Here is a 17,647-nt window from a genome sequence, read left to right on the forward strand (position 1 = left end):
AAGAGTAGATGTAATTTTCTAAACAAAAATAACAAGAACATGTTTTACAAAGAAAAGAAAGTAAATACAGAGGAAAAAAAGGACTTCAAGCATGACTATATTATTTTTAAAGATGGCACATAGGTGCATGTAGCTGCACACACAAAATGGAGAAGCAACCTTGCATCTCAAACTAAATTTATCAGAATCCCAATTGTACTTTAATCAAGACTCCTCCAGAGAGGGAATAATATGTTATTTAGGGGTTTAAAAGACTTTGGAAGCTGTGAACAACCTATTCTGGAGCTCATGCCACTTCTCTTTTTTGCTTTATACAGTGAAATGTGCAACTCATAAAAGACACCTAGATTGACCAATCTTATTTTCCTTCCATTCACTTTTCCTATTCTTTTTTCCTCTAGACAAAGTCCAGGCTTCAAAGAGGGATGCATCTGATTTGTAGGGAGGTAAGAAAATGCATGCATTTTAAAGAATGCTGCAACATTCCTGCTTCCAAAGGATAAATACGCCCTTTAAGCTTTTCTATGCCAGCTTAATGTGGCAGATTCATGGAAATGCTCCAAAATGCAATAATTTCCAATCATGGCATATAACAGACAAGACAGAGAAGAGAAGGATAGGTGCACCCCCCCCCGAGGCAGAAATCTGCCAGCAAAAATCCCATTCATAGTAAATAAGAAAGAAAATAAAAATGCCATCTTTGAACAACCATCAAGAACAAGCAACATAATCTCTAAGGCACAAACTCCATAAGCAGAAAAGCATGCTCCTTTCAAGATCAAACAATTTTGAAAGAATGCATTGATATAATGTTAAAAAAGGCTGAGAATAAATTCTAGAAAGTTAACTAATGCCACTCAAAACTAGAAGCTTTTTTTAGATGAAAAAACAAATATTTATTAATAGTGAAAATAATACACAAAACCAAGGATAAAAAATTCTCTAATAAAGCAACAAATTACAATAAGAAAAGAGAGAAAAACCTCATAATGTAAACTTCCTGGGAAAATTCTCTAAGCATATCTGCATTGACGCGGTCAGGCCTCAAAACTTTAATTGCCACTTCCTGACTACAGTATGAGCCCCTGTACCTGAAAAAGTTAAATGATAGATAAATTAAGAGCAGGTACACAATCTTACACAGGCTCAAAAAGGGCAACTTACAGATCACCATAAGACCCAGATCCAACTTTATTTTCAAATTTCAGCTGATTGACATCAATTTCCCAGACATCAGTTCCATCAGTTGGAATTTTTACATAATCAGGAAAGCCAGTGTGGTTATGCTCACCCACATGCGACGGTAGAAGCTGTTTCGACCAAAATTGTTCCTGCAGAGAAGTTACAACATATAATACTCATATTCCAAGTTCATGATAAAATGAAGGAAAGAATGAGAAAACTAAGAGTGCAGTAAGTGAAGCACAATTAAAAACTGTCCAACATTACAGCAGGTGACTTTTGTGAAAATTGGAATGCACACTGTTGGCCTTACAAGGCTTAAAATCTTGTTATCTTATTTTGATGCTAACAAACAAGTGAAATTTAATGTATTTGTGTGAGTAATGATATTTCAAGGTTCATATATGTGAAAGTAAGGTCAAAGTGCACACAAGGATCAAATATGATGGAAGCAAGGTCAAAGTGCTCACAAGGATCAAATGAAGCTTAAATGAGCTAAGACATGAATTACTTGTTGAAGAACATGAGGACATGAATAAGTTATTGAAAGCCAAGGCATGTTAAAGTCAAAAGATCCAAAGAATGGCAAAGTAAGAAAGCTTAAAGAATATGGAAGCTTGAAGAAAAGATGGATTCAATCCAAGGACAAAGCATGAAGACTCAAGAACTTAGAATGTTAATATTTTAGAAGTCTCATGTAAGTGCTTTAATGTTTAAAATATCGTTTGAAATATTTTGAAGCTCTTAGGTTAACTTCTTAGACCTAGATACTTTTTAAAATACCTAAATAATATTTTTATAAGGTCAAAAATTATTTTAAAAAGGTTAGAATCATTTTTGGAATAAAGAGCACCAAAAAGAGTTTTTTCCCAAATGCTGTCAGTTTTTATACAGCCGCATTGAGGTGAATTTTTCTCTATCAAACGCTCATTATTTTAAAGAGTGGTAAACATGAAAGTTGTAGGATTTTCTCTTAACTTTCTTTTGACACCAAGAACACCTAATTTGGAGTTATACAGAAAAAATTATGGCCAAAACACTGAAACGGGGTCACTGCTGTCATACATTTAAAAACTGTTCAACGGGCAAATTTTTAAAATTCTATTGTTTTAAATTATAGCCGTTTGAACCTTAAATATTCTAATAAATAGGGAAATTCTTTAAGGAAACTTTTGCAAGTTTGAAAGCCTATAAATACATGGTTTTGCAAAACAAATAAAAATTCTAAGAATTGAAAAATCTGTTTTGAGGAGCTGAAAGTACTCTTGTTCTTCCTAAGTTCTCTTGCTCACTCATTGAAAAATTCTTCTGCTGAGAATTCTGAAGTGCTGATCCTTCTTCCTTTGAATTCCTACTGCTAATCCTCTTCTAAGAAGGATATTGGTGAATTCTACACTTGAACTTCATTTTATTTCCTATTGATACTTTACATTTAAGTATATAGTGCTGAAATTGTACTAACTTGCTATTTGAGAGAGTATACTTGTACGCAGATTTTATCTTATGTTTCTTGTAATTCATTGACGTTCCAATGTGTTTGGATCGTTGGCTAAGCAAGGGAATATTGCTTAGAGAGACGGACTCTAGCGTATGTAAGGAGTGACCGAACGAGGGAATATCGTTTGGAGAAGGTAGGCTCTAGCCTTAACCAAGGAATGTTGTAATCGGTTTTGTTCCACCCGTCAACGGAACAGGTTTAGTGAATCCTTTGGTGGTTTGCCAGGCACTAGTTCGTGGGTCAATAGCATCTTGGATCAATGAGGGTTGGGATCCAATTCCCCAAAAGTGGAAACCCGGATTTGTTAACCGTTTCAAATGAAAAACCTTATGAAATTATTTACAAATATAAAAAATCATGCATAAGTATTCACCACTGTTGAGAAGTCTGCTATGGAGAGAGAGCCAAAGCCTGTAATGAGAGAGAGAGAGAGAGAGAGAGAGAGAGAGAGAGAGAGAGAGGCTTTGTGCTGCTGCGAAGCTTGCGATGGGAGAAACAATAGGGCTTCATGCTGCTGCCAAGCTTGCAATGAGAGAGAAGAGAGCTTCCTTCTGCTGCAAGCCTGTGGGAGAGAGAGAAAAGAAGGCTTTTGCTGCTGCGATGGTGGATGGATTCAAACTGATCAGTGGGTGGGGGTGGGGAAGATAGAGAGGGAGAATTTTATTTGAGTACAGATGGTAATTATTCCATCCTAGGTAAATGACTCGAAACATCCGTCACAATGCATCGACTAATCAAACCAAATACATGCGTACAGTGATCCGAAAGGTCTAACAACCCCAAGAACTGCATACCACTTAAGTAGCGTACCATGTTCTTCTAACCCATACCACAACCCAAAATGCACCATGCTGCAGGTAACTATGGTTTGGCCAATAGAATGTGAGTGCTGAATTCCATATTTTATATTTGTACTTGTAACCTATAATAGACTAAATCAAGGGTCACCATTTGATCCTTTTATTACACTAGGAATAGAATGCAACTTTTATCAAACAAAGTTGATGGCAAAGAAACATTAATAAGTGACAAATTTTCATTATTTTAGTCCAAGTAGCTGTAACGGGAGGAAATTGTCCATCGAATTTGAGAAAGTTGAATGGAACGGAGAAACATTTTTGAAATTTTGTGTGATTATGGAATTTTTAGCATGTACAGCATCAACAACAAACCAGGCCTTAAGCTCCACAAGTAGTCGGCTACATGAATCCTTTTCTGCCAATTTACATAGATTGCAGACAATTTCCTCCAACAATTTGTGGTCTATTAAATCCTTACTATCTCATTTTGAGTTATTTTAAGTCTACTCCTATCCTTTCTACTATTGCTAATAGGAACTAGCTCACTCCTTGTGTACTATTTGGATTACATTGCAGATGTCCAAAGCATCTTAGTTTCCCCTTGCAATCGTATCTTCTACAAGTGCTATGCCTATATTATTGTGAATATGCTTTTTAGCTAATTTATCTTTTAACATTATTCCACTCATCCAGCTTAACATTCTCATTTCAACAAGTTTTGCTTTTTGGATATGATGTTCCTTAGTTTCCCAACATTGTGATCCATATAGTATAGCTAGTCTTATAGCCATCCTATACAACTTTCCTTTTAATTTCAAATGTATTCTATGATCACTCAACATACTTCAAGCATTTATCCATTTTATCCAACTTGTTTGAACTCTATGTGTTAGATCTTCTTTGATATCTCCTTCAACTTGCATAATAGATCCAAGTTATTGAAATCTATTAGTGCTATTAATTTCTTGACTATCAAGTTAAAAATTTTCTTCAATATTCCTCCCACCATGATTGAAATTACATTTAATACGTTTTGTCATACTTCTAGTTATCCTAAAATCTCTAGATTTTAAAGCTTCTCTCCATAATAACTTAGATTCTACTCCACCCCTAGTTTCATCAATCAAGACAATATCATCTGAAAAAAAAGGAACAACATTGAACCTCATTTTGGATACTACTAGTAAGTTAAATCATAATTGGTGCAAAAAGAGAAGGGCTCAAAAAAGATTACATCTATTGTGTTAGGAAATTCCATAAACTTTCCACGGTCCACGCTAGTCATTACTGTTTCATACGTATTATTAATGATATTGATATACCTATAGCATACTTCCATATATTTTTTTTCCTAGAAAACTCATCCTAGAACTTCCCTACGTACTTGTCGTGGGCTTTGTCTAAGCCAATAAAAGCCATATGCAAGTCCCTCTTCTTTTTCCTAAACTTTTCCATTAATCTTCTTAAAAGATACATAGCTTTTGTGGTTGATCTCTCAGGCATAAAAACAAATTGATTTTTTGAGACCTTATTTATAACCTTAGTCTTAATCTTTATTCAATTATCCTTTCCCACAGTTTCATTATATAACTTATAAGTTTTATTCCACACTAGTTATGAAAATTTTGAATATCTCCTTTATTTTGCATACAAGTGTTAAAGTGAATTTTCTCTGTTCCTATATTTCCTTAGTTTCTACAATTGTGTTAAATTAATTAGCTAATATTATAATTACGTTATATCACCTAGGTATGTCCAAACTTCAATTTGGATGTCATCCAATCCTATAGCTTTTCCATTTTTCATCTTTTTTAATGCAAACTTAACTTCTTTAACTCTAATAGTGCGAATAAATCTCAAATTTTTAGCCTTTTCCTCATTTTTCAATTCTAGGTTTAAGCCTTCTAATTGGTTTTAATGAAATGGTTTATTAAAATAACTTTGCTATCTTTCTTTAATGTCTTTATTTTATGTCGTCTTCTTTAACCGTGACACTATTGTTCTCAACATTACCTAAATCCTTTCTCTTTCTTTCTATAGTTCAAGCTAGTTTAAATGTTTCTTTCACCTCCTTTTGTATGTAATCTTGTATATAAGTTATTATATGATCTATGTTTAGCTTCACTAAGGGCATTATTTGCATCTTTTCTTGCCTCTTTACACACTTCAAAATTTTTCACGTTTCTATATTTTTGTCATGTTTTATACCAAACTCTTTTTTTCTTTTGACTTTTTGAATATCTTTATTTTTCATCACTAACTTTCTTTACTAGCTTAAAATCTCCTTTAGATTCACCTAAAGTCTATCACTATTTTTTAAATAGAGCTAGCTATTGTACTTCAAAGAGTGTTTACGTCTACACTATGACCTATTGTCCAATCACCATCTTTGACTGAGTAGACTTACTCTTTTCATGTCTCATTTTTTAATTTTTTTTAAATAACCTACATTCTGACAGCATCTTAGTCCCTAGTGACTGTCTTCTAAAATTTTTCCTTTTTTGAGAAGATACATGGAGAACATGGATATGGAGATAAAAATGAGTCTAGTGATATGATCTTTGACTTTGCCTTGTCATATGAGTTTATTGCAATGAATACATGCTTTAGGAAGAGAGAACAATTAATAACCTTCAATTAAATAGATTTTTTATTAACTAGGAGGGTATTTATCAAGTAAGGTTTTTAAGTTGTTTCAAGTGAAAGTTTAACTACATAGTATATAGTTTGAGTTATATATATATATATAGATATTTATACACACACACATATATTAAAAATGGAAGAGACAGGGTAACACAAATCAATATAAGAGAACTAGGTATAAAATTTAAAGATTAATATTGAGGTGGATGGGGTCAGGAATTGAAGACAATAAAAGATGAATGTGTTTTGAAGTTAGAAGGGACAACAGTGAAGGATGAGAGGAAGAAAAGTTATCTTAGATGGTTTAGTTCTGCAAAAATTAGACAAAGGGCTGAAGGAGAGGTTATTTGCTTCAAATTGAATATGATATAAAAAGTGGGTCGCCATTTGCAAATACGAATGTGTTTGGGACAGTGGGAAAATACATGACAGCAAAAAAGTAATTGGAGGATTTGAACCCTCTTAGAGTTTATTGGGGATTTATGCAGTCATGAACCAAGCCAGAAATCACAGTTGAAGGCTTTGTTGATTTAATTTTTTGCCTGTGCAGACTGCAGACGCTGATTGTTTAAAATTTCTGTTTAATCAATTTATATTCCTATATGGGTCTCCTATGTTTTTGCATTCTGTTTTACATATTAAAATATTGGTAAAGCAGTCCAACTTAACAGAATTGGTCAATATTATTTAGGTGTATTTTTTATTTGCATATATGTTTTCGGCTCACAGCTTAAGCATGATGCATGCTTTGCTGAAGTACCTCTACAATGATGCTGAACTTGCTAAACAAACAAAAGGCAATATGGCTGTGAAAAACGGTTTTATTTTCCATTCCTGTTTTCCAATAAATTACAAAAATTCCAACTTGTTTTCTAGTATCCAACATTTCTATAATAAAGTAGGAAAGCAACTTTTTTTTTTTTTTTTTCTGTTTAATATTGTTTTCTTGCTTTTCTATACAAATGTAGGAAACTGGACAATAAGGTGGCATTTTTATAGTTCTTTGAAAAACTGAAAATGGACAATGAAAACAATTTTCCACAACTACACAGGCTCTTAGGCTTTCTAGCAAATGTAAGTGTACCTTAATTTACTCTTCACACTGAATTTGGTCATTTAATGTATATTATGTTTAGAGAAGTTTGGTTTTTAATGACATTAAGAATGCATGTTTAGGTCTCAGCACAGATGCTGTCGTCAGAAAATGTATAAATTTCATGCTGAGCTGGAGTAACATTAGCATGTTGTGCATATGGAGTTTTGATGGCTTAAGCACTTCATTGTTTGCTTTTGCATTTTCTAGGATGACTATATGAACAATACTGGAAGTTATCCACATGATTTCTCGTCGTTGTGCATCCAAAAATCTTTTAATTTGTATCTTTTCTAAATGGATGTTCCTCCACAATTATTGCAAGTGATTTTGGACACATGCAGGAGTATCTTGATACAAGGACGCAGCAATGTGTATATAAGTGTGAATTTACTGTATGATATATTTGTATTGCCAATTTTTTGTTTTAGATAAAAAAACCCTATGATCTATTCCTTAACAAAAAAAATATTTATAATGCTTTTGTTATGCACATTTCTCAAAGTAACTGAATGGATTATCTAGTGAGTGCCAAAATTTTAAACAATTGTGAAATGAAAATGTTTGGCATGGTAATTGTTAACAATGAAAGTGGACCTAGATATTATAGCCAATGGTTACATCTCCTACTAATTGATGGTTCCCACATCTTGTCATCACCTTAGACCCATATATATATATGAAAGATTTTTTAGAAGAAGAATAACCATTCTTATTGAATTTCAAGGGACACAATTACAAGATAAATAGTAGAGGAAGGCCACCAAATTAGGAAGGCCACAAAATCAGCAAATCAAATCAGCAGATCTCTAGCCTAGAAAACAGAAAACTGAAACTACTAGAAACTGAAATAGTAATTTCAGATTTTTAAAAAATAGAATTTCCTAATTTATTCCCTAGAAATCCGACAACCCTCTCAAGTTGGAGCGTAGATATCTATCATGCCCAACTTGCTTACAAAGGGCTTAAAACTAGGTCTGAAAAGTCCTTTGGTGAAGATATCGGCAATTTGTTGAGTAGTAGGAACAAAAGGCATGCAAACAGCTCCACTATCAGTCTTCTCTTTTATGAAGTGTCTGTCAATCTCTACATGCTTCGTACGATCATGTTGTACTGGATTTTGAGCAATACTTATGGCAGCTTTGTTGTCACAATACAACTTCATTGGCATGTTCACTAGCATCCGCAACTCTTCAAGAATTCTCTTCAGCCATAGCATCTCACAAACTCCGTTAGCCATAGCCCTATATTCTGCCTCGGCACTGCTCCTTCAACCACATTCTGTTTCTTGCTTCGCCATGTAACCATATTTCCCAAGACATAAGTACAAATGTACAATATCCATAGTCGTTAAAAGTGCGTCTGAGGTGTGAGGCGCAGAGAAGCAAGGAGGTCAGCGCCTTATCCCATGCAAGGCGAGGAAAAGGCGCGATGAGGCGTAGAGGGGCATCAAGCGACGTGAGGTGCACCTTGAAATTTTTGAGCTTGTTAAATAAAGAAATAGCCAGAGGCCAGAGCCCTAGCTCACATTCGATTCGAACCAATGAAGCCCTAGCCCTCTTAGACCCTTCGAAGCCCCACGACCCTTTGCGAGTTCGTCTTGCACTATTGCACACTTCGAACCAGCAGGGGCCTTTGCGAGCCTTTGAACCAGCAGCATGAGTTCGTCTTCAACATTTTGAGCTAGCATGACCCTTCGCGAGTGTGTCTTCCACATTTCGAAGCAGCATGAGCTTTCGCGAGTTTGTCTGCGAGCCTTCAAACCAGCAGCATGAGTTTGTCTTCGACATTTCGAACTAGCAGCGAGCTTGTCTTCGAGCCTTCGAACCTTCGTAAGTCATCTTCTTCTTTTTCTTCTTCTTCAGTTCTTTTTCTTCTTCTTCTTTCTGCTGCTTCTTTCTGCTGCCTGCTACTTCTTGTAATATTATATGTAATTAAATATGTAGTTTAATGCAAGTTTATAACCAATATACATAATACTTTTTTTAACTGAATTTAGCTAAGTGGAAATTGTACCTCTGCAAAGAAAGATCTTGCATGGAAGTATGCACATAGGGATGATAACAAAAATAGAAATAATTTGGCTTGCAATTTTTGTGGCAAAGTCACAAGGGGAAGAATATTTCTGGCAAAACAATATATTGTCTAGGGATGATAACAAAAATAGAAATAATTTGGCTTGCAATTTTTGTGGCAAAGTCACAAGGGGAAGATTATTTCTAGCAAAACAACATATTGTCGGAGGATTTAGAAATGTAAAAGAATGCTCTAAGTGCCCTGCTCATGTACGCGAGGAGATTAAGGAGTATATGTTGAAAAAAGATATAGAAAAGGAGGAAAATGAGTTATTGCCCGACTTTGATGACATAGATCATTATGAAGAAGATGTAGTTCATGAAATTGACACTCATGACAAGAGAGTACTTACTGATGGAAGTAGAAGTCGAAGTCAAAGTTCATACCAATCCAACTTGAAGAAACTAAAACAGAAGGAGACTATAGACTTGTTTTTTACTCCTGATTTGAAGAAAGCAGTTCAAGTTCAAAAAAAAAAAAGGGAAGATGAAGCAAACATCAATAAATGAGGCGTGCAAGAAAGAATTAAAAAAAAAGGTAATGGCAGATTTTGCTAGTTGGATGTATGATGTTGGTATACCATTTAATGTTGTACGTTTGAGCAACTTTGCAATGACACTTGAATCGATTGGGCAGTATGGTTCTGGAATAAAGCCACTTAGCTATCATGAAGTGAGAGTTCCTTTCCTAAAGCAAGAATTTAGTCAAATGAAAGAGTTATTGAAGGTCCATAAGGAGGAATGGGCAAAATATGGCTGCTCGATTATGTCCGATGGTCGGAGAGATTCGGTTGCTAACAAGAACATAATAAATTTTTCAGTGAGCTCTCCAAGGGGATCAGTGTTTATCAAGTCTATTGATGCTTCTAATCTTGTCAAGAATGCAAATAGAATGTACAAATTACTTGATGAGATGGTAGAGGAAATTGGAGAATCAAATGTGATTCAAGTAGTAACTGATAATGTTTCAAATAATGTTGCAGTAGGGAGATTGTTGGAAGCAAAGAGGACGCATTTATAGTGGACACCGTGTGCTGCCCATTGCCTCGATTTAACATTGGAGGACATTGGAAAGATGCCTTCAATTAATACAACTTTTGAAAAGGGCAATGTTTTTGAATGAATAAATTTATAACCGTGTTGGTGTGGTGAACTTGATGAGACAGTTCACTGGAGGAAAGGACTTACTAAGCCCTGTAGTTACAAGATTTGCAACTTCCTTCATGACCCTTCGTCAATCTACCTTCAAAAGAACAACTTGAAGAAGATGTTTACTTCTGAAGATTGGAATACTACTAAATGGGTAAAGGAGCCAGTTGGAAAAAGAGCTGCTAGTATTGTTTTAATGCTTACCTTTTGGAGTACCATTGTCTATGCTCTTAAGTTGACAGGCCCACTTGTCTGTGTACTCCATTTGGTTGATGGGGAAAAGAAACCTACAATGGGATACATTTATGAAACAATGGATATGGCTAAGGAAGCCATAGCTAATGCTTTCGGTGAGAGAGAGGATAAATTCAAGGAGGTATTTGAAATTATTGATACGAGGTGGGGATGCCAACTCCATCGATCGTTGCATGTAGCTGCACTCTACTTGAACCTGAAATTTTTCTATACAAACCCCAACATTTTTGCAAGATGATGAAATTATGGCGGGTTTGTACAAATGTATTGCAAGGTTACTGCCAACCCTTGAAATGCAAGATAAAGTTGTACATGAGTTGGCAAAATATAATAGCTCTAGGGGCGTCTTTGGAATTAATTCGGCAATGAAACAAAGGAAAATACAAGCATCGGGTAAAGTGGCATTTTTACTACCTCTTTCTTTTTAAAATTTTTTTTGCTATTTACCTAGTAGGTATTCATTGAAATTTTATTTTATAACAGCGCAATGGTGGATGTCATTTGGATCATCGACTACGAACTTGCAAAAGTTTGCTATGAAATTCTTAGTCTCGCGTGTAGTGCTACTGGCTGCGAAAGAAATTAGAGCATATTCCAACATTTAATCATTAGTATATCGTGGATTAATTATTAAAGAACATGAACTACTAGTCTACTGCTTTTTAGAATCATTATTTACCATATTACTTCAAACCTTTTGCAATTTCATAGTAAAAGGAGAAATCGGCTATCCCAGTAATGCTTCAATGATTTGGTATTTGTGAAAATAATGAACTCTGAGGCGTCAATATGACAAGCGTGACACCATTGATTCCATCCTCCTAAAGGACATTGATGATAGTAATGAGTGGTTGATTGGTAGGATGAATGGCGATTCCGATGAGGATGATGAACTTGTGTTTGAAGATATTTTGACTTGGGATTCTGTTGCTAGAGCTGTTGGACTAAATAACACCCCCGCATCACACTAGATCAAGAATAAGTGCAAATATGTCATCATTGTCTAGAGGAAGAGCTTCATCTAGTGGTGTAGTCAGTGCTAGTGGCCGAGCCACAATGTTGGAACTTGTAGATGAGGATGAAATCCAAGTGGATAGTGCAAAGGAGACAGAAGAGGAAAAATATGTTGGAGAAAACAATTCTGATGATGAAGAGGAAGATGATGATATCTTGGTAGACTTAGTTGATGATGAGTGATAAGTGATGATTGAGGAGGATATTTAGATTTTAGACTTTGAAATCTTTTATTGTGCTCCTTTATTTTGATGTTGAACTATGTTGATTTGTTGATGCTTTTGGCCTTGGAAATTTCATTAAATTTCCAATTTTGCTATTGAATGTTTTGACATTTTAAATTCTAATATTACTAGATATTCATATGTTCATATATCAATTACCCCAAATAGGCATTTTTCAACATTTTAATAGTTGTGTGCCTCACCTTTGTGAGGCATGCGCCTTCGCCTCGTGCCTCAGCTTCAAATATCCTTTGCGCCTCGGCTCGCCTTGCGCCTCTGATTACTATGAGAGTATCTTGACATGGATCTCCTGTCAATAATTGAGCCTGCCCAATCTACATCAGTGTATGCCGTTATGTTCTATTGTGTGGTCTTCTAGAAGAGTAAACCCTTGCTTGATGTACTTTTCACGTATCTGAGAATCTAATATACCGTTTCAAGATGTTTCTTGTAGGGTGAATGCATAAATTGGCTTACCAAACTCACAGCAAATGCGATATCGAGTCATGTATGTGATAAGTAAATTAACTTTCCCACCAACTTTTGATACTGAGTTGTATTCATTGGATCACCTTCCTTATCATCTCCAAGTTTCTGATTGGGATCTATTGGAGTGTCTGCTAGCCTACAACCGCTCATCCTAGTCTCTTTAAGGAGGTCAAGGACATAAACAATCCCTTTCTTCGATCGAGCAACCTCTATTCCAAGGAAATACCTCAGAGATCCTAAGTCTTTGATCTCAAATGTTGATGAGAGGGAAGTCTTCAATCGGTTCATCTCAAGTATGTCATCTTCAGTGAGAATTATATCGTCTACATACACAATCAGTATCGCTATCTTCCCATCATGTGAATGTCTTATAAACATCGTAGATCACTGGTAGGCTCGCCAGGACTTGGGTCCTTAACTACCAAAAATAATATTTATAAAACCTAACTGTTCCCTAGTTCAGTAGAAAGTGGGGAAGTCAGGTATCGATCCACGGTGATTAGAGTGAGTTATCAACCACTTCTAAATTAGTTTATTAAAGCTTTGTATAAAAAGAAGTGTAAAGGTGGGATTTTTCTAATAGTCGTAATGAAAGCATGTAAAATCTGAGTTAACCGTACTCCTACAAAGCAGTGCTCAATCATGAATCTGACCTAGGATGTCGTGTGCATAATCTAAGTCCGGTCAGTTTACCGTATTAAGCTAACCGAGAATCGACTAAATGGTCCAAGGAGCCATTCGATGGTATAGGGTAGCAAGGGTGCACCAATCGTATGGAGCACGGTCGGGAACTGGAGTATCCTCTATCACAACGATCACGAGAACCTCTATGGGAGACCGTAGCCTACTACGCGTGCCTGACTAAAGCTGTAGAAGTGCTATCCTATCTCTTAGGACACAATCACAATCAAGCGGTAAATGAAAGCTGATAAATGAAAGCAGGGAAGATAAAGCAGTAAATTGAAAGCACGTAAAAATCGATCCTTTGTATTCGAGTCATCTGTCACTAATGCCTGTCCTAACAATGGATGATCACCTAATCTAACAAAGCATGTAAACATCAAGCCCTTCGTATTCGAGTCGTCTCTCACAAACGACTGCCCCTACAAGTGAATGATGGCTAATCTACAAGTTGACTCTCTTGGTGTTCTAAGTTTGTCACTAACCTAAAATCGGCCAAAGAGGAACCCATAGCACATCTTCGAAGTTACTCTTTATATCCCACAGGGTTTACAAAGTTTAAAATTCAAAATTGGAAAGTTTGCTGGAAATCTCACGCGGCAGATTGTCGCTGTCAACCAAGTCTCACCCATGCTTCCCTTGATCGCGCCCTAGTCGAAGCTCCCGGGAAAGTAGGAATTTGAATTGCAATATTCTTCAACTCAGTCGCACAATTGGGTCTTGCTAGTCGAGTTGATGGTCGAGGTTTGCAAGATCTTGATCTTCAGGAAATCTCAAGAACTCAACATAGTCGCCCCTCAAGGTCTCTTGGTCGACCACTTGGTCGATGCTCTCGGTATTTCTTGGCTTAGTAAGCTTCAGCAGCTCGCCCTAGTCGCCTTTGAGGGTCACATGGTCGAACAATTGGTCGACCCTTGCAGCAATTCGATCTCAGTCTGAACTTTGGAGTTGCAATGGATGACTTAGTCGCCCCTTGTGTTGCTAGTCTCACCACATGGTCAAACAAAGTTTTCTTCTCTTTTGATGCTTCGAGGTTCTCGGGAGTTGGTTGAACATCTGGTTTGAGCTTGAATTGTTCCAAATTCTCCATTGACTTCTCGTATCCCTTAACTCTTTGGTTTTAACCTGTTTTTCTTGAAAACACAAATAAACCTTGCGTAACTCTGAACAATGATAACAAAGGATTACCTACAACATAAATGAGGATAAACAAAGGTAAATGGGGGCCTAAAATAGTATATTTGAGGAACACATCAATCACCTTGCCCTTGAGTATACCCCTGACTTTCAACAAATTGAGTGAATTTCTCAAACCAGGCTCTTGGTGACTGTTTTAACCCATATACAGACTTCTTCAATTTACACACCTTTGTGCCAAACTTTTGATCAAATCCTGGAGGTGCATCCATGTACTCTTCTTACTCCAAGTCTCCATTAAGAAATACATTTTTTATGTCCAATTGTTGCAGAGGCCAGTCACGATTAGCTGCAAGTGACAAAAAAACTCTTAAAAAGTTTAGTTTTGCGACTGGGGCGAATGTATCCAAGTAATCAATGGCATTGGTTTGAGTGAATCCCTTGGCGACCAATCGAGCTTTATACTGTTCTAGAGAACCATCAGATTTATAGTTGACTGTAAACACCCGTCTGCACCCTACATTTGTCTTTCCTCTTAGTAGATCAACTAACTCCCACGTGCCATTTTTTTCAAGAGCTTCCATCTCCTTGAAGACAGCCTCCTTTCACTCCGGAACTTTCGGAGCATCCTGCACTGTATTAGGAATCTCCATACAAGACAATTGTGAGGCAAAAGCACGAAAAACAGGTGAGAGATTTTCATATGACACATAATTGGAAAATGGATGTTGGGTGCAAGACCTCACACCCTTCCGGACAATAGTGGGAAGTTCAGAATCATCGAACTCAAGATTGGAACCAGACTTGGGTTCTGAACTAGAGGACTCAAAACTCGAAGATGGAATGGACTGAACATGAGGTAAAGGCTCAGTGAGGACATTACTTGGAGGATTTATGGATTTTGGACAGTGTAAAGGATTGGAAGACCCTTTCTTTTGAGTTGTCCTCTGTCACGAGTAGACAATGTCAAATGGTACCAACGCTGTGGTTTTTTTTTTTTTCTCCTTTGTTAGTCATTATAGGATCATGAACATCATCAGATGGCACTGTAGGAAGACCTGCCTTTTCAGTATCTAAAAAACTCAACTTACTTTCTCCTAGTATAATAAAGCTTGGGTTTTCAGGTTGAATAATAAAAGTTGGAGAAGGATCATTTTGCGACTCTTCAGTTTGGAAAAAAGCATGAAACATAGCTGAATCTTTGTTTTGGTTCCCCCCTGAAGATGAGGCGTAAAATAGGGATGTAATTCAAAGAATGTAACATCCATGGTAATGAACATTTTTTTTTGGAAATGGGTTCGAAACATTTATACCCTTTTTGAGTGGGAGCATAACCAACAAACACACATTTTGTGGCTTGGGGTTCAAGTTTTCCTCGATTATGACTATGAATATGAACAAAAGTGGTACAACCAAATATCTTTAGTGATAAATAAGAAGACAACCGATTTGTTGGATAAAACTTATGAAAAACATCAAAAGGTGTTTCAAAGCTTAAAACCTTTTTAGGCGTTCTATTTATGAGATATGTAGCAATAAGAACGGCTTCACCGCGAAGATATTTAGGTACCTGATTGGTAGAAAGCAATGCCTGAGCTACTTCAAATAAGTGTTTATTTTTACTTTCAGCCAATACCATTTTGTTGTGGAGTGTTGACACGAGCTTTGATGAACAATTCCTTTTTCAAGAAAAAATTGGCCCAAAATGCTTTTGAAATATTCTTAACCATTATCGCCCTCAATATTTGAATATTTTTTTGAAATTGTGTTTGTACCATGGTGTAAAAATTTTTGAAAATTGTTTCAACTTCAGATTTTTCCTTTATCAAATAAACCCAACTTAATCTCGTGTGATCATCAATAAAGGTCACAAATCATTTTTTGCCAAAATACGTAGATGTTCTACATGGGCCGCATATATCACTATGAATCACTGTAAATGGTGTAGTTGGTTTGTAGGGTTGGGTGGAAAAGGATGCACGATGATGTTTAGCAAACTGAAAAACTTCACATTGAAGATGGGACTTTTATTCAGAAATAAATTCGGAAACAAGTATTTTAAATATTGAAAACTAGGATGGCCTAACCTATAATTCCATAATGTGATATCATTATCTTTGAATACAGAACAGAATTTAAGCAAGTACTGTGACATCGTCTACTCGAGTTAGGTCCATCATTAAAATAATAGAGTCCATCTTTTTCCTTAGCACTACCAATCATCCTCCCTGTGGTCAATTCCTAAAACTCATAATAAGAAGAGTAGATTAGTTTGACACTGATGATTAGAGGTAATTTTACTGATGGACAACAAATTACAAGACAAATTTGGAACGGGGAGCACATCATGGAGAGTTAACAATGAAGTGAGTTTGCTAGTTCCTATCCCGGCAATTAACGAGAGTGAACCATCTGCAATTTTGACCTTTTTATTGCCTGCACACGGAGGATGAGAACAATTTGGAGCAACCGGTCATATGATCAGTTGCGCCAGAATCATTTATCCAAGAATGAGCTGAATTAGGAATAACACCTAAAAACGCAGTAGCAAGAGAGTTACCCTTCTGTACCAAAGAACAAGATGGAGTTAAGGACAGTTTTGGAGATTGAAACAATTTGTACAGGTGCTCTAATTGCTCCTTGGTAAAAGGGACTGCATCTGAGTTGGTAGAAGGCTCCTAAGTCTCTTCAGCAGTGGCTTGGTAGGCATGATTGCCACGTTTGGATTTTGGCTTCCAATTTGCTGGTTTACCATGAAGCTTCCAACACATCTCCTTTGTATGCCACGGTTTTTTGCAATGCTCACACCATGGTTTCTTACGCCCGTTGAGTTTGTAACCGTGAGATAAAGGGCTGAATTTTGGGAATAGTAATCAGTAGATACAGACATGGGAGGAATAGTGGGATTGGGTGGAATGGTTTCAAAAGTACCGGAAGAGCCGGTAGGATTTCTTTGGGGCCAGTCATCACCGACTTATACGACATCATTAGAAGAAAAGAGCACGAGGCTCTGATACCATGAAAGATTTTTTAGAAGAAGAATAACCATTCTTATTGAATTTCAAGAGACATGATTAGAAGATAAATAGTAGAGGAAGGCCACCAAATTAGGAAGGCCACAAAATCAGTAAATCAAATCACCACAAAATCAGCAAATCAAATCAGCAGATCTCTAGGCTAGAAAACAGGAAACTGAAACTACTAGAGACTGAAATAGTAATTTCAGATTTTAAAAAATAGAATTTCCTAATTTATTCCCTAAAAATCCGACAATATATATTCCAATTTCCATTTTAGTGCTTCAATTTGAAGTAATTACTAGGAACTGGGTTAGTTATTGCTATCAATTGCACAGGATTAAGCAGTATCCAGTTGTCTTCTTGTTGTGAATCCCTAACTTCATA

The 17,647-nt window shown here is 36.2% G+C and overlaps 1 protein-coding gene across 1 annotated transcript in view; it reads right to left on the reverse strand.

Moving 5' to 3' along the window:
* The window catches only part of LOC131154277 (serine/threonine-protein kinase STY8-like), a 79,564-nt gene that overhangs the window by 5,455 nt on the left and 56,462 nt on the right, over positions 1–17,647 (reverse strand). Inside the window, exons 8-9 of the mRNA XM_058106951.1 lie at positions 1,165–1,331; positions 984–1,091 (exon numbers count right to left, since the gene is read on the reverse strand). Coding sequence (XP_057962934.1) covers positions 984–1,091; positions 1,165–1,331 — 275 coding nt within the window. The remainder of the gene's footprint in view (positions 1–983; positions 1,092–1,164; positions 1,332–17,647) is intronic.

This window comes from Malania oleifera, chromosome 1, assembly GCF_029873635.1.
Source record: "Malania oleifera isolate guangnan ecotype guangnan chromosome 1, ASM2987363v1, whole genome shotgun sequence".
NCBI classification, from domain to species: Eukaryota; Viridiplantae; Streptophyta; class Magnoliopsida; order Santalales; family Ximeniaceae; genus Malania; species Malania oleifera.